Below are 19,482 nucleotides of genomic sequence, written 5' to 3' on the forward strand. Positions count from 1 at the left end.
ACGACATTAACCTCCATACAACACTGCCCTCTCAGCTGTACTTAAGAGGAGCACTGAGGACTTGAAACACTTGCAGTAATAATCCCAGGTCAAATTGCGTTTGTAAACTGAAAATGATGTATTCAGGGCTCTTCATCTCAGTTGGGTGGAGCAAATACATTACAAATCTTTCTTTAATTAGGGTCTGAACTACTTATGACGCAGAAGAAGAAATAATGACAGAATAAAACAAAACAAAAACCCTACCTGCCGCATATCACCAGCCTCTTTACAAGTGTAGCTGCTTCAGCATGTGTCTAAACATGTGTTATAAAATGATACTAATTTGCTTCAAAATTGTATTTACCACTGGTACGGTACGTCAAGATTGGTGTCCCTCATTTGTATGCAGTACAAGAGAGGATCTACGTATGTAAGAAGGTTATCCTCATTAAAATCAGAAAATAAGGATGATAAAAACAGTTATCAACCAAATGTGTGACTCAATTACTCTATTGCAGTAAATACATTGCGGCATCAAATTTGTGGTTATGATTCATAAGTTTCTTGTACAGAGGTGACTGAAACTTTAATTTCAAAAGGATGGAAACAGAAAATACATGTAAATGAATGGGATGCCTTCATCTGTCATTAGAAAGCCTGTGAGTATGTAAAGCTCAAAGTTAGCTGACTTTTAATTCAATACTAGAACATCATACAAGGATATGAGGATGGAAATGACTTACGAAAGGAAGCAAGTCTTAGAATCAATACAATACTGCCCCCCCCCCCATTCTTCTTCTTTTCTCTATCAATGAACTTTCTGTAAAAGTTTGAACGTTTGAGAGACCAACACCCATGCTGGTCCAGTGTCAGAGAACTTGAACAGTGTATTTCTGTACATTAATACTTCATTTCAGAAATTATTTTCCCACTTTGCTGATCCTACATTTAGTTGGTACAGAGAGCTTCTGAAACATGAAAATTCTTTCTCTCTCTCTCCCTCCCTTTCTCTTTCTCCCTCTCTGCGTTTTAAAGATGAACTCTCTTCCGTCAAATGTACAGGATCACAGCTATTACTCAGTTTCCTCCATCACCGCAAGAAAATCCCCCCTGCCCGCACATTTCCACTTTCCAGTTTGGGTATTTAAAGGAGATTGACACACAAAGCAACTCCTGTCATCCATACATCAAGAATAACAAATCCATGTAGATAATGGCAATGAAACAAAAAAAAAACAAAAAACAAAATAACACAAAACAAAAACAAAATAATACAAAATAAAAGCAAAATAACACAAAACAAAAACAAAATAACACAAAACAAAAACAAAATAATACAAAACAAAAGCAAAATAACACAAAACAAAAACAAAATAACACAAAACAAAAACAAAGTCATAGAATAGTTCCTGCAGTTTGTGCATACTAAATGTACCTTTAAGAGCTGCGCAAACAGTTTGACATGATCATAACTTGTTGTACAGCACAGAAAATTCACCACATGTCTCTGGAAATCTATCATCACCCCACCTACATACATAATTTATATACTGCATGGGTAAAACGTTTGCAACATATATAATTTACGCGTATTTCCCTGAAAGACCATGACAACCTTGAAAATTCAAATGCTAGTGGAAAATTGACAGCTAAAGTGACACTCTGGTTCTCAGATATCACAATGTCGTGAATAATGCAAACAATATCTGACAATTCTCCCATTGGCCTGTAAACATGTCTTCCATCAGTCTCCCATGTCCAAAATGAAATTATATCCTTGACATGGAATTATTTCCAGAGAATTGCAATGAATTTCCCTCGTAAAAAAAAAAAAAAAAAAAAAGACCACATTGAAAGCATGACATTTCATCTCTAGCATGCAAATTATAGCCAAGATAAAAATAGCAATGTGACTTTTTACAAGCAAGCTTGCAGTTTCTGATTATTGAATGAAAATAATAATTTTTGCAACATACATTGTTTAATGGAAAAAAAGTGCAAACCAAAGGGTGAGTAGCGACATGGCATCACCATCTCATCCAATTTGAATAAAGTCCAAAATGACATTATTGTCTGCATAAAACTTCAGATTTAAGAAGTTTCTTCTTCATATAGATCTTCAATTTTAATGAACTTTCTAGTGTTGTTATCATTGAGCCCTGAACATCAGTGTCATCATGAAGTTTAAGTCAAAAGTCATTTCATAACCAGTGTTGCAACTCTCCACACCTGATAAAACAGTCTTTTTTTTTTTTTTTTGCCTCCCTAATTACTTGGGGTTTTTTTTCAAAATTTTTTTCATCCTTTTTTTTAAACTCCAAGCTGGTATTCTGGCATTGAAATAACAAGTGTCAGAGTTCAGCAAAACTTGTTGGCAGTAGGACGTGAAAGTATGCCTTGAATTTCCTTTAAATTTCCTCTGCCCGTTCCCAACAGTTTCTGAGTAGTCTTTGAGGACAAAACTGGTGGAAGTTCAGGTGTGATAGCTGAATATTTGAAGTCTCTAGAGAGCAACATATATATGTATAGTGGAAAAATAATCAGTAATTTGATTCATATTATTTTTTCCCCTCATGTAATGAAGTACTACTTAAAACATACAAAAAAATGTGTATGGCATATTAAAGGACAAGTTCACCTTCATTAACATAAGGATTGAGAGAATGCAGTACACATTAGTGAAAATTTGAGGAAAATTGGACAATCGATGCAAAAGTTTGAATTTTTAAAATTTTTGTGTTGGAACCGCTGGATGAGGAGACTACTAAGGCTCGTGATATCAAATGAGTACAACTATATAAAGAAAATATAAAGAAAATTCAACATATTTTCACTTTTTTCGCATAAATAAAGAGCACTTGACTTGCCTCTTTCTAAAGGCAATGGGAATAATATTACCCATAACATATGTCAGTATCAAGGCAAGGGAATGTGTACTTTTTCAAAAGATGAAATTTTGTGAAATTCTCTCTATATTTTCCTTATATTGTTGTACGCATGTGACATCATACACTGCAGTAGTCTTCTCATCCAGCGGTGACGGCACAAAACTTCAAAAATTCATAACTTTTGAATGGATTGTCCAATTTTCCTCAAACTTTCAACGATGTGTTCTACTAATATTGCTACATTCTCTCAATCCTTATGTTAATGAAGGTGAACTTGTCCTTTAAGATTGACATGAGTGAGCCCGAAGAAATTAAAAATGGAGTGTCACCACTTTCTTTGGAGGTAGGGTTCATACACAGCTAGTCATTTAGAATGGAATCATATCAAGAGCCAACACTTCAGTTAAGCTTTCCAATCGATAATGGCAGTTTTGTTTTTATAAAGTCTATGGGAAACGCTCGTAGAAATGTTTGGCAACACACAATATGATTTGGAATGGGTTGCATCAGATAAGCTTGACAGTACAAATATACACATAAAGCACATACCAAAACATGTAAGACATGCATACTACACAAAATTTACTTGTACACATACACTACACACATTGTAAGTTGAAACCTTGGGTTCATTTCTTCCAAGACTTTTTTCTACAGCAATTAGAATAAAAATTCGTGAACCAATTCACAAACAAAAAGGTAGGACAGAAAAAAAAATGCCTTTACATGTAAATATCTCATCCCTGGTCTTACGACAAAGACAAGAGTTAGATTCATCTGAAATTTAGCACATGTGTGTTCTTGACTGTGTGTGCTTCAACAGTAATATTTGGTAGACATTAGAAGAGCTTACGAAAGTGGTTTTACCTTTAAAATTATTCCTAGCTAATAATAATGGCTATAACATCCTCATGGCTGTACATCTTCTCGGCTGCATAAATACGCTCCACGGCTGCCTACTGTGATCCTTACGGAAAAAGAAAGTGGGACTGGATCGGATAAAATCAAATCTCGCACGTCTCTGAATCTACAGAAAGGTCACACCTCCTTCCCTAGAGAGTCACTCTCGCTAGTTAAAGATGCATTTATATCCCAGAAACTGATCCACCTGATAAATAGTTGCCCATGCTTTTGCTCTAGTCCATGTGATGGTAAGCCTGCTCACACACACCCAAAAATGTGTTTTTACAAATTCGGTTCAGCAATGCACTGATTGATGAAAAAATAAATGACTGTGCGCGAACAAAACAAAAAAAAATTAATAGACAAATATTAATCTGAAGTTACGCTTATTTTCATTCCAACAACCATCTTGGAACAACTTTGGTATGAGAGGTGGATGGGGATGTTGCAAAAAATAAAGTTTCTGCCTTTAAAAGCAGTGTGAATAAAATTTTTTTGAAAGTTTGTATTTGACTGCAGATGGCAAATCAAACTCACAATAACATGCATCAGATCTGAAAAAAAGAGAAAATCAAACTCCCAACAATTTTTTCTACAAGAAAACAAACAGTCCCCTCTTGTGAATTACTTCTAATTTCCTTGTGTGCTGACGGCTTTTCTCTCCGTCCCCTCGGGACGAGCGTAATCTCATTTTTTTCGCATGGCTGTTCCGCGAAGATCGTAAAATGGCAAATTTGAGTATAATCACGCGTGAGCAAGAAATTTACAGCTCTTACCGATTAAGATCCCCCGCTAAGAGAGACAGCACCACCACCTTAAACGTAACCGACACCAGTGATGCGAGCCGTCCTCTTCCCTTCATTCCTGGCTCCTCTGCATCGCTCAATTTCCAATCCTCCCGTCTCCTTGACAACCTGTATCCTCTTTCTCACTCTCCCCCTTTTTCCACTTCTTTTCTCTTCAAACCAACCAGAATTCTTGTAGCTGCATTTGTATCCCAAAGCCTTAAAGCCCCCCCCCCCACCAAAAAAAAAAAAAAAATGAAAGGAACGCGAGATTATACAGGGACACACGTATTCTCTCCTAAAAGAAGTGGTCAAGAGATGTACAAACGTGTGTTATCAATCATAAACGGGCAAATTCTTTTGTCGAGAGATGAATTACTTACGTGATCTCTTTTCAATATGTCTTAATTGTGAGGGGCTATTATGGTTGATTTAAGAAGCATGGCAAAACTGGCATTACTGCAATGAGAATTGCAAAATCACTAATGCATACATTTTAATAGCTATTTCTCTCTCTCTCTCTCTGCATACATAGTATTATGTGCTTTAAATATGATACATATGCTGACTGTACCTACCTCTGTATCCATCTATCAATCTATCAAGGCACTTTTCTCACTGTATCCCCCATCCACCCCCCCCCCCCTCCCTTTCAATCTCTCTACATTTGAAATGTAGCTAATCCTTTCTTCGCACAAGCGCTTCAGCAGATCAACGTCCTGTCGAATGCTGCATATTACCGAATTATGGTTTTGGGTTACGCGGCAAAGCGTGCATTTAGGGTCAAGTTCTGCTCGTCTCCAATGCGCCGTGGGGTCGCCGAGGGATGCACACAATTTTCCGGAGCGACGGCAAACTGCCCACTGCACAATCGAATGCAAGGGAGCATGAGAAAGGGCACATTCATATGATTCCTCTATGAACCTCTATGAACAGCTTAGTGGTATTGCATCCTGTAATATGCGGTTGTCTGACTCCAATGCACCACTTTCTCATAGCTGTGAGGTTCACGTGACCTTATGTAATGTATCTAAGATTTTGGTCATAGCGCCATTTGTTCCACTCTGGACGGCAGGAGCTACACATCATGGACCCCTTTCTACATCAGGTTTGGTTTCAATTCTGCACAGGATATCTTCCAACATTTCGCCAGTTGGGAACCAGGAGGAAGAAGGAGACAAAGAAGGACAAGGAGAAGGAAGAGGAGGAGGAAGAGGAGGCAGAGGAGGAACAAGAGGAAGAGGAGGAAGAAGAAAAAGAAGGAAGAAAAAGAGGAGGAGAAGGAAGAAAAAGAAGGAGAGGAGGAAGAGGAGGAGAAAGAGGAAGAAGAGGAGAAAGAAGAAGAGGAGGAGAAAGAAGAGGAAGAGGGAGAGGGAGAGCAGAAGGAAGATGAGGGAGGAAAAAGATGAGGAGAAAGAGGAAGGAGGAGGAAGAAGAGGAAGAGGAAGAGGAGAGAGGAGGTTGAAGATGAGGAGGAGGAAGAAGAGGAAGAAGAGGCAGATGAGGAAGAGGAGGAGGAAAAGGAGGGGAAGAGGAGGAAGACAAGATAGAGGAAGAAGAGGGGGAGGAGGAGGAAGAAGAAGAAAGAAGAGGAAGAAGGAAGAGGAGGAGGAAGAGGAGGAGGAGGGAGAGGGGAGGAGGAGGAAGAGGAGGAGGGGGAAGAGGGAGGAGAAAGGGAGGAGGAAAAGTAAAAAGAGGAAGAAGAGAAAGGAGGATAAAGAGGAGGGGAGATGAGGTACAGCCTGAATAGACTAGTAACCAAAACGTTCAACTCCTTGCATTCCTCCATAAATTAAGGTTGTTATTGGCAACCCAAAAGCTTTACACTACTTGACCACGGCCTGTCTGACACAGCAGCGAAATGATGCATGCAAACTCATTTCCATGGATTCAAGGTTATACAGAAACAGGTAAGCAGTTGGTCTCCTTGGGAGAAAATACCTACATGAGTTTAAACAGGACAGCCGCCTAATGGGCGAATCAATTTGCCAAAAGAAAACAAGAAGACCAACATCAATGGGAGTGTAACACTCATCGAGTGCTCCCTTGCAGGCATCTGGCCGCACTTTTGAATTTAAAGAAATAAAAAAATCTTTCATCTCAGATGTTCTGGCTACCTACTTTGTCCTTCTATAGATGAGCGCAATGCATTATCCTTTTAAAGCACTATACCTTCTCTCGGTCCTTGATGGCTATTCTTGTTTCATAGCACACCACATTAATACTCTATTAGGCATATAATGCATGTATAGTGTTGGTAGCAACCTGGCTCAAGGGACATTGGTAACATACTACCATTAAAAGAATCTGGATCAGGCTGGGAAAATTGGACTGGATTTTGGAAGAAAAATCATAACAAAACAAAACAAAAAAAAAGACATGAGTACCTTGAGAGTGGGTTGCCGCTGAGATCCACCACTGTTAATGCTTTACAGAATTTGATGTTGTCTGGTACCTCCATGATATCTGTTTGGGAAGAAAGGGAGACAAGAAATGGAGAACAATGAATTGATCATCACATTAACTCAGCTTCACCGCATCCCATCACCATGGCAACAGGAAACTGCCGGAGGATGACAACTGATAATGGGCTCATATGTCATGACATTCCATACTTGCAAACTCTTTTAAAGTTCAATAAATACTGAGTGGTCAAGTCCTTGGAACAGAGTGGGCGAAGAATAAGTTTATATTCTCTCTAATCTGTACTACTTCTAAAACTTATCACTCTGTACTACTTCGAAGACTTATCACACATCCATATTATATGAAACAACCATTAGCGACAATGAAATTGTCATATAGCTTCATTCAATTCATGCTCAACATGGCTTAAACTTTCAAACTGCCCCCCCCCCCCTTGCTTTGGTGTCACCAAAATCTATTTAAAAAAACAGAGAAATAAATCAAATGATTCACACAATGATTACATTACAATCACACAGATTATATAATATTGCCAGCTTTGCACAATTCTGAGTGGTTTCGACAGAAACACAGAATGTAATATATTCTTGTTCGATATCTGCAAATATTCTTCATGACCAAATGTAACTAGTGACTTGGATCCTATAACTTTGTCAGCTCTATCAGATTTGATCCTTTATTTTCATCAAAATCCAATAAAAGACAGGATTATAATGCTGTTGACTCATGTCAAATTAGCCAATTTATATGACTGCTAATATTGTTACACTTTGCCCCTGAATCTCCAATAATGCCAGTGTTCATTTAGGCTCCTTTGCACCTTTAAACACTCATACACAAACACACACACACACACACACATACAAAAAAAAAAAAGAGCTGAAATATTTTTGCATTTTAGAAATAGAGCCATACATTTGTATGGTGGATGGATTATATTGAACAGTCTACCAAATCTTCCCACTCAGCAGTATGTGCAAATTATAAACACAAGCTCACACAAGAAAACTCAACAAACTCATACACACACAGAACACACACACACACACACACATATATACATCTACACACTGTGCACAGCTTTACAACCTCACCAGGCAAACAATGAGGCAATATACCAATATCAAACCACATTCCAATCAGCTGAGGTCACCACTGTTTGTCTTTTTTTTTTCCCCTATCCATCTCCCTTCAAACAGGGCATTATTCCCACACCTGTGGAATCCCCCACTGGCAAACAACTGGGCAATACCTGCATCCACAAACTTCTCTTTATAATGCATTCATTCCTACTGACCTGAATGTGTTTACTATCAATCATCCACCCCCCCCCCCCCCCCCCCACCCCTTTGACCTACATTTTGGTTTTGCCAGTCAGATTGACACCTGTGGTCAAAGTGATTTGACAATTCAGGACACAAATTCAATGGACACCGCTGTCAGACTGTGGATTTCATTTGCAGCCCCTCTGACACCCCCACTGGATAGTTTGACTCTGGCACCAAACTGTGCACAACTATATGTACAGTAAAAACTGCTTTCAGTTTTAAGAGAATATGAATTTTGAAGAGCAGGTGACTCATCTTGTTTACATTTCCAACTGCCTGATTCATGGTAGAGGCACACTATATATGGTGCTACAGAATGTTTTATTACATAGAGGAAAAAGTCTCTAAAAGACTCTTTGCACGCAAATGCTATGATAGTATGATATTATATATTATTATCCATACAGAGGATTTTTAGAGCCCAAATACAAGTGTTATTTTGTCGACACACTCATAACCCCCGACCCACTTAGAAAGTTTGTTGAACTCGACCAATATTTTTTGCAGAGGGGACCAATATGTAAAATATTGGATGGCAAGAGGGGGATTCCCCAAAGTTTTATAAACTGCACCGTGATTGGCTGAGATATATACGCGATGACCTGAAATATGAAGTAAAAACGTCTGTGATTGGTCAATCACGAATTAACTAAAATATCGTTTCTTCTAAAATTCTGTGTTTATACAAACAAATTTCATATATCAATTAGTTGAAATTGTTTTGCATACAATTTTTCAAAATATCACTTTCATACCAGGAAATTAAATTTAGGTTTGATGAAAACAAGTTGCATTTTTAGTGCAAGCGACGATTGATCAGCTCAGCGCTACTGCTAGATAGCCACGCGCGATATACAAAATGTAGCCGGCCCGCCGCCGCTTGCATTTACATGCATAATGTGTTACTAAGTACAGTAGGCCATAGGACTACAGTACTACTGAGGTAAATCTTTCACGATCTACGGTAGATGTGATGTGAATTGCGTCTCAGATCTCGGATACAAGAACATCTAATATTCTGGTCTAAATTAGCTAGATCTCGGCCTAACAGTAACATGATGGCTACCACGGATACATAGATCACTGTTTTATCCGGGAATGAAGTAGATTAACTTGCACTGAAGAGTGTACCATACCCCATGTCAAGATCAAGTACAGTAGGAGACCATACAGCACTCAAAGACAGAAAGGGTAAGTGAAAATATTATTTGCTAAAATCCTCTGTAGGATAATAATGATAATATTGGATGTCCTATTTCGATTAATACAAGGAAATATTGGACTTGCTAAGCAAAATATTGGACTCGTCTTCGACTCGTCCAATATTTGTGCATAGCTCGTCCAATATTTCCTTGTATTTAATCTCAAGGCCATCCAATATTATATAAATAGTATATGAATAGTACAATGCACCTTGAGCACTCTACAGAGTGGATTTGGAGCAATACAAGTCATATATGATGATGATAATAATGATAATAATAATGATGATAATAATAATAATAATAATAATAATAATAATAATAATAATAATAATAATAATGATAATAATAATAATAATGATAATAATAATAATGATAATAATGATAATAATAATAATAATAATAATAATGATAATGATAATAATAATAATAATAATAATAATAATAATAATAATAATAATAATAATAATAATAATAATAATAATAATAATAATAATGATAATAATAACAATAATAATATTAATAATACAGTTTGAGTAGCCTTTTCAGAGGGGAAAAAAACAGGATGCAACTTTACACTCTTTCAAATTTCAAATTCATATCTTTATCATGTAATGACCATAACTTTTGGCAATATTCATAGAGTAAATATTGCACTAACAGCCAATTTAAGACTAAGATAAGTGTTCAATAAGGCTAATTAGAGATTTATCCTCCATGATCAACCTTACCCCTAACCACCTCCACCCCCCAAAAGATTGCAGATCTTGGGTAACAACTACAACTTCTCGCAATCCAATTGTAAAACTCTTTGAGAATTAACAAGCTGCAATACCATTACCAATCATACCTGAAATTCTGAGTGACTATGCATTTAGCATTATACCCAAATACTGCATTGAAACATCAATGAAATTGAATCGGGGGGGGGGGGGGAAGGGGAGGAGGAGGCAACGCAAGCCACGGACAGAGATGATCATTTCTGCGGGTACCCGAGTACTGCAGGCAAACAGATTGTGTCCAAATGAGTGACAGGTCTAACCCTTCGTAACACAAAAGTAACCAATCGCAGTGGAATCGAGAAAACCTCAGTTTGGGGGGGGGGGGGTGCACAGAGAAAGACACAAGCCAAACAAAAAAAAAAAAAAAAAAAAAAAGGAGGCTGAAGAACAGATCCCACCCTGCTTTCCACCCAGATTACTCGCTACACGACACTCCAGACATCTTTTTATCAGTTCTCTCTTCTTCTTCCAATTGGTGCCCGGTATTCCAATCGGGAGCTCTCATACCGCTGGCATCGTATGCAATCATGGACGGAGATATATGTCTTTTTTTAAAAAAAAAGCAACAACAACAGCATGAAAACTGATGCCATATTTTCTCCAGGTCAACCGACCCAGGTAAATGCACAGGGGAGCCCACAGGTTACATTCTTTCAAAGGCCAGTAAAAATAATGCGAGAACAAAGGCAAGAACAAATATACCTCACAAGAGATACATCAAAGCTGATGAAATATGAAAGCGATCATCAGGGTGGTGTTTGTTTGTTTTTTGTCTTGGTTTTTTTTTTTGGGGGGGAGGGGTTTTCTTTTTTTTCCTTTTTTTTTTCTTTTTTACCAGATTAAGAAGCAGAACCATCACAAAGAAACTTCTGCGAGGGCCATGTAAAATCACACCCACCAGCATAGGTTGTGGTTTAATGGTAAGACAATGTCAACACTCCTATTTCAGTCTCATACTCCTTGAAGTCTTACAAAAAAAAAAAAAAGAATTAAAAGAATATTCTTTGAAATCTAATATGTTGTCATGCTGATATAGACTGCTCATTACAGGATTGTAGAATGTCAAACATGAAAGAAAGATTGTACAATTGGATATCAGTTCTCTGATCCTATCCGATCTTGGCAATAGCATTGGTCTGATCTTGCTATTACCAGCATTGATATCATTTTTCCCATACCAACAGCTTACTATTACTGCATCGTATAAATATACCTGGTACTAACATTCCATACAAGACAACAGGCATGAAGGCAACAAAAGTCGTGCCTACGAAAACTTAATACCTCCCTAACTGCATTTGACGGTAACACTCTTCATAACAAAGGCGCGTGTCAAATTTTCAATGGCACATGTGCCACACGGTAGGATGTGTCCATAATGTGTACAATTGTTTCTTGATTTCTTCTAGATCTTTCGAATGCTAGAAAGGGCTTATCCGTCCTTTTGGAGGTCAATGAATTTATCTTGTTGACTGAACATGGCAGTAAAAAGATCAATCAAATGATGTCTAATATTCCTGTTTACTTTAACCATATCTATAAGATTTTTTCTCATAACCTCAAGATTTCTCTCTCTATAGCCTAGTACTCTGGTTATGATTCTCTATAAGATCACATGACTAAAATAATGAGAACATCCTAATCCCATTTCCATTTTGCTAATTGCCACTGATCAAAAAGACTACAGGAAACCTTCACATTCAATACATCATTGCCGAATTCAGACTAGAATATTTGGAGACAGGACTTGATTTTTTTCTTTCTGTTCTTTGGAGATGGGTGTCGATCTAATCATTTCTGACGACTAGGACATGCATGCCTGCTTTGGAAATCACGAGAAGTCGCTGAGGGGTGAAAAGCGCGCTACGATCGCGCATGCGGTCCCCGAGATAGGATCAGCACTGACCCATGGCGGGATAAAGAGAATGGCAAAAAAGAAAAGGGGGAAAGAAAAGGATAGCAAAGAAAAATGTCAATCGCCATGTGAAGCTAACAAGCTCAAGCACAAGCTCATCTTCTTGTCAGGAGTAGGATCTGGCATTTGGTGGATGGGTCACCATGAGGGTTATGGATGCAGGGGCCTTAAGTATACAATCCTAGCAAAAAGACAAACAAACAGACAAACAAATAAATAAACAAATGAAAAATTGTAAAAGAGGGAAAAGTCAAGTCATCTGGTTATGGCCATGCAAATTCTGCTCACAAAAACTTTGTTCAAAACTTTTTCCTTTTTTTTTCTCGGGCATAACAAATTGGGTCAAAACATGCAACTTCAGGCATTGTGTTCTACAGTTGTCAAAATTTTCCCTAAATTATCATAATTTTTCTTTGATGCAAATAGCAACAACAACAATAACAAACAAATTTGTATTAGACGGTCAAAATGTTTGTCAGTTTCCAATAAACTATTTCAACTGTCCTGGCTTTAATATACAGATGGAGCTATGTATTAAAGCTTCATCCACTAGATAAATTAATCGATAAAAGCCAAGATATAGAGTGTGATGTGATCTACTCATCGACTTTCAAAATATATGGAACATGTTGATGACATCATTCCACAAAGAAAAAAAAAAATCTCACCAATACAAGCATAGAATAAATACATGAAAATTATCAATTGTAAAAAATGAAATAAATATGTAAATAATAAACATTTCTCAAAACAGACTGGCTGACTAAGAGGAAAGATTTCAAGATTTTTTGCCAAATTTCCTCGCCTGCAAACATCATACCACAGGCACATAAGCTTCTTCACTATTTCATGACGTGCAACCAGAGAAAATTTAATTATTTGATCTTAAGAGTCAGTACCATCTTGACCCCTCATCTTTTGGAAGTACTGTAAAAGTGGAAATTTTCGCAGTGTTGAAATTTTCATGCATTTCGTGCAACCAGAAACTAGCACGAAAATAAAAACATGCAAATATTATTTGCTTGCCATATGTTCCAGTAGTTGGTGTCTTGATTCCGCAGAATTAAAAACACGCGAAACTCTTCTAACCCTGCCGAACGCGAAAAATTAGTCACACGAAAATATCCACTTTTACAGTAGTATCAGAATCACACCAAACTCTTTAAATCTCTCATTTCCACAGAATGTCAACAGCATTTTTTATATCCCAGTACTGCAAGAGTTAGATAGGAAACAGAGCTAGATTGCACTCAAGCAAAATCAATCATACATTCTTAGAAAACACATCGGGTGTTGTGATCTAAACTACAGGCACGAGGCGCTCAATTTCACGAACAGCAGCCAGGCATCACCTACAACATACACTGGACGATACTGTTCAACTTTGACCTTTAACTCTTGCTACGCTATGGCCTCTTTCACATCCCTGTCCACTCTTTCCCTTTCTATTAACCTTTATCGACAACGATGGGGAAGGGGTAACTAGGAGACAACAAAATGTTTGTCGCCAATGGCACAAAGGAGTGCATCAGAGAAGAGATAGAGAGATAAATAAAGACATCAAAGTACTTCTCGCTTGAAGCTATCTTTCGCGCCCCCATTCTTGCCCACTGGCGCTATCTCGTCGCGAATCGAATGTTTGGTCCACGCCCGCGGCGCTTGGCTCGGTGCTATCTACCGTAGATGTGAAAGTCACTAATGGGGGATGGACTACGTGTGTGCACCCATTAAAACTTTTCCCACCCTTAATTTCATTTTAAATTTTAAACTGTCGGATACCGGTACTACAAAAGGACATCTAGCTATTAATGCTGGCACTGTATTTTGTGGAAGGAATTTATAGATTGCAGGTTGTGGTGGCGGGCCTGAGCATGTCGCTACTGAAAAAACATGGAAAAACAGTCGCATGCAAAACATCAATACAAAACAAAACACTGGTCACATAAAACTGCCCTAGTGAGAGCTCTGAACAGGCATTGTTATTGAAGGGTAAGCATACACTGTATCTGGAGTTTTAATCTTAGTATCTTTAACCATTAATCTAAGGGAGAGTGACCTATCAATTCTGCGAAAAAGAAAAGAATGTGTGTGTGTGTGTGTGTGTGTGTGTGTGTGTGTGTAAGATGTACATCGTACACAGTATGTGTGCACGTGTGTGTCTATGCGCATGTATGTGTACATGTAAAATGTGCTTTTAAATGCCACTAGCCCAATCAAACTCTTAAAGATACGTTTCAAAAGTATAATAGCTTGTTATTTTGGCCTCTGCTATCAACTGGTCCTGATCAATCAGCAGCAAAATTATTCATGGGCTAGTTCTCGGGTGAATTCCATATCAATTTGTCACACATTACGCACTGCACTGTCTGCGTTTAAAACATGACTAAGTGGTGCGGGCAGTCCCTTTCATACGCAATCGTGTCAGCAAATTTTTGCGGGGTACAAACACGAGGGAGCTATTACAGCCCTGAGGACGACAGCAGTAATGGGCCCAACCCTACGGGGTGGGTGCCTATGGAGATCACAAATTGATCACCACCGTTCACTGCGAATTACATTGTAGATGAGAGAGAAGGGAGGGGGTGGGGGAGAGGAGGGTGCAATTAATTATTCATTCAGCTAACCTTTCATGGATGCAAAACAGTGAAAATGGTTTCTCTTCTTTTCTCTTCTCTCCTTCCCTCCCCCCCCCCCCTTCTCTCTTTTTCGCTCACCCTGCCAAATGTGCGTACATCTTGCAGCCATCTCTAGCCTGTAACGGAGACAGGATGGAGGTGGCATATGTTGTGAGCGGCACACCGATCTATCACCGCTCCCTGTTAAATCGTGATGGTACAAGATGCCCGGTCGACGGTAGAGAGGACAGTATGTGATGAAAGGCCCATCACAGCCCCCCTTCCACGCCTCAATTCATTCTTTCCAGCAAGAAGGGGGGGGGGGAAGCATATTAGTGCCTTGCTTGACATGAGCTACACATGTGCACACTGGACTGAACAGCTTGAAATTAAAGGGTTGCTTGTAAACCTTCCGAGAGAAAGCTGGCATGAAAGGTACATGTATACCAGCCTGAGATAAAAGGAAAGAGCTGATAGTGCACCTACTACCATTTGAACTTTCCGCATGATTCACTTCTCACGCTGGACCGACTGCAATGAACTTTGACTGTTTATAATTTTGCATTATTCGATGGGACGGGAGTATAATTTTGTTCAAAATTTAACATTACTCTGCAAAAATACTTGTGTGCTGGCGGTCACAATCCCACATGTATATATCCATGCTGGTGCATATGGTGCAAAAAACGCACATTGCACAGTAATACATAGATAATGGCATGCCTCTGCTTGCTTCAGCCTACTACCCTAATTGCCCGACGGCAATTTATTTGTGATTATGGATTGATGGCGATAAATTAAATCGGGCAACAAAACCTGTTTTATCCATCGTTAGGCGACTTGGCCGGGTGCCAGCATCCACCAAGCTGCAGCACATGTACCGGGCCGCCGCAGTGATCAATGCGCCACATCTGCGCACTCACCGCAGACGTGCGCGACGTGTGAAATGAGCAATAAGCGTAAAGCGATAACTCTGTTACGGAGCGCGGTTGTGGGCCGTGATCACCTTTAAATAGGCCTACAGTATCCACTCGATTACTCCCCTGAACAGCCAGGGGTAGTCAGCTCAAGCCATGCATGCCTCCGACCCTGGCTCCCACGAGACCAAGCCAACACATAAAATGACGAACATACGACAGAACATGAAAGGACTGATGAATGAAAACACAGTATGCTGTGACAAGAAACCTTTCTATTAACACTGATCTGTGAATACAATTTTCTCACAGAATAACTCTTTTCATTCATGCACAGTATTGGAAAAAAAAAAAACAAAGAAACAGACTTTCCTTCCTTGACTTATGCTATGTAGCCATACAGCAGCAGCAGAGGCAATTATATCCCATACATTTGCATCTTTATTTTTATCCATTTTTTTTTTAACTCAAAGTATCTAAAATGTTTCTTGTAAGTCACTGAGAGAGATGAAATAATAGCCTTAAAAGAGGAAGTTGTGCTTTTGCCATTGATTGTTTCTCTGTTGACAATATTACTCGGAAAAGAAAAGTATGATCTTTTCAGCTGGGTCTGAAATGGGTCATCCGTTTTTGGTGGTGATAGAGTTCAGGACCCTGATCCAGGATTTTTTTCTCTCTCTTTCGAGGATGTATGCATAATTCCAGGGTGTTAATGACCCTGTGGCCTTGGCTAAGGTTTAAATCTTCCCCTCATCTCCCCCCCCCCCCACTGATATCTATGAAAGCACGCACTCAGCCACAGAATCTAAACTCCGGAATCGAATGTTACTGATGTGTACACACGTGCTTTGATGCACACATTTGTTGAAAAGCAGGCTGCGTTAGTCATGGTTTTCGAATGTACCCCAGTGGGCGACAAATCAAGATTGATTCGATCAGGCTACCCTTCTCTCCCCATGTTACCGGGTCTTCAAGTCTGCGAGTGCTTCTGCAAAAATGATGCAATTTCTGATAATATGCATCATTCTTTACACAACATGTTCAAAAATGGACATCGAACTACACATCTAGGCAGTTTGTCCTTTTATTACCATGAACAGTTCGGTCTATGTGCTACACATGCATAATGTTCAATTGTCACTGTGTGCTCACGATACGGTTAGTCCCACTTATGCAAATTTGTGTCTGTATAATTAAGATTGGAACTTGGACAACGTGGGACATTCCAAAAATTCAACATGGAAAGATTATATCCAGTGATACTTCTACTCTCACAAATTCAAAAAGACCAGAGTAAATACTACATGCTGTAAGGAGCTTTGGGCGCGACAACAAAAGTTAATCTCTACTCTTTCTGATTTTCATTCTAATCATTGTAATTTAAAGGGACTGTACAGTTTATGGTTGAGGTGGGGATTCATGTTTTGAACATTCCTTTAAAGTGAGATAATGAAAAGCCTCTTATGAAATATGAAAGAGCATGTAATTTTGAGAAGGATTCAACGTTTATTTGATGAAAATTGGTTTTCAAATGGCTGAGATATCCAAAAAAGTGCTAATAATAAAAGGCGACATGCCACAACTTTATTAGGATCTCTTTGTTTCACCTTGTTTTTGGATATCTCGGCCATTTCAAAACCGATTTTCATCGAATAAACTTTTGATACTCCTTAGAACTGCATGCTCTTTGACATCTCATAGAGTGGTTTCTGAATATCTCGCAAAACGTTAAAAGCTAAATCCTCACCTCAACCAGAACTGTACACACCCTTTAAACCCTATAACATGTAGTCCCATACATGGTCGTAGGTGTTTTGTAAGTGAATGCAATGTGAGAAACACGATCAACCACTACAGTACACTGGCCATGAAAACTGGGTTTGGTTTCCACATTCAATAGTACTGCACTGCATATGATTGAAGTGCATTTTTATTCTCTCTGCATGTCTTTATGCATTCTGCATTCACGCAACGCTTGCGATCGTCACATCGACCAGCGGGTGTGCCTCTTTTCAGACATTAGACTTTCAAATGGGTCTCCCACACAGCAGGCAGTAAACAGCAAACAAAGTATGAAACATCATATCCACTGTCTCCAGAAGATGTGAGAATCATAGTCATGTCACCTTAAACTTCAGGGTTTAAAAACACTGGTCACAGAAACACAATGGCCCGAATTCAGGAAGGTGGTACAAATGAAACCATGGTTTAAACCATGGTCAAAAACCATGGAGCGCCAAGTGTCGCATGGAATATTTCGTCACGAAATCAGTCATTTCGTCAATGAAATTATTATTTTGTAACAAAATGACAACATTTTGTAACTAAATGAACATTTCGTCCACGGAATGATAATTTCGTTAACGAAACCTGTCATTTTATCGACTAAATGACCAATTTCGTAACGAAATATTCCGTGCGACAGTTGGCGCTCCATGGTTTTTGTCCATGGTTTAAACCATGGTTTTGTTTGTACCACCTTCGTGAATTCGGGCCATTGTGTCCGCATACATTGTATTCTGCAATCAATCTATCATTGCGTCTGACAGACCATAAACACCAAAGTCAACAAACAACTCATTCACTACATTAAAGTGTCACAAATGTACACACAAGTAGTTATGTACATGTATCAAGGCTGTATGCATGGTTGTTTAATGTGTATGTACACAGGGTGACCAGATTAATGGAGAACATTCTATATGATATAGATATAGTACATACAGGCTGACCAGATCAGTGGAGAATTTTCTATGTGGTATACAATGTAGCTACAGTACATGTATGCATGTGACAGGAAATATATTATAGCTCACTCAATCTAGAAGGATTTAACCCATTCCAGAAAATTCTAGGAAGTGCTGGCTGAGTGAGGCACTGCCCTTGTAACCCAATGTGATTGGTTGTTAATTTTGGCAATGATGTTATGCACATATTAGGCAGTGAGTCATCCAGGATTCCTGGAATTTGGACTTGCTAGTATGTTCAGGTATGTGGCCCCAGGTTGGAGAAAATTACAGAATGTACTAGAAAGGGGTGAATGGATAGTATATAAGCAGGAGAAATTCTGAGGTAGGCAGAGTACCCAACACCTCTGCTCTGAGAGTTACGTCACTTTTGGCTCTGAAGCGACTTGTTATAGTCAGTCCTGTGTTACCTGCTGACCTGCTATACAACCTGTGTTTGTGGAGATAAGGCCTGGGAGACATTTTGCCTGCAGAGAATTAATTTGCCTACATTGGAGATAGACTCCATATTTTAGTGTCAATGGACATTATTACGGCACAGCTGTGACGGGCTGGATTCCTTGCTGGACATTATAAAGTGAATCCTCATTCAACGCATCAACTGGACGTGGTCGTCATAACGTTTGGATTTTGCACGTTTCGCCGTGGACATACACCTTGTTTATCGTGGAATTTACCCTGGATCTATAACGTGGATTATTGCAACCCGTGCCTCTGGATTTACGTCGGAGGAATCATTCATCGGTGCATCAAGGACCATTCATCCGTGCATCGAACATCGTAGTTAGACATCACCAAGGGACTATATAACATCGTGATTACGATTTGGGCTGTAATGCATGTAAGTGATTGTATTACTGATTTATAATTGTTTCTCTTGATCATTATTGTACTGATGTGAAAACCGATTACCAGTCTGTACCCACAATATCACTGTTAATAAACCGCCTGAACATTAGTTGATTGTTTCTTTTGTGCGATCATTCTCAGA

The 19,482-nt window shown here is 38.9% G+C and overlaps 1 protein-coding gene across 1 annotated transcript in view; it reads right to left on the minus strand.

Annotated features, from left to right (window-relative positions):
• Nucleotides 1-19,482, minus strand: part of LOC140239930 (uncharacterized) — a 173,876-nt gene that overhangs the window by 111,835 nt on the left and 42,559 nt on the right. Inside the window, exon 3 of the mRNA XM_072319748.1 lies at nucleotides 6,946-7,024. Within this exon, the coding sequence (XP_072175849.1) occupies nucleotides 6,946-7,024 (79 nt within the window). The remainder of the gene's footprint in view (nucleotides 1-6,945; nucleotides 7,025-19,482) is intronic.

Source organism: Diadema setosum, chromosome 16 (genome assembly GCF_964275005.1).
Source record: "Diadema setosum chromosome 16, eeDiaSeto1, whole genome shotgun sequence".
NCBI classification, from domain to species: Eukaryota; Metazoa; Echinodermata; class Echinoidea; order Diadematoida; family Diadematidae; genus Diadema; species Diadema setosum.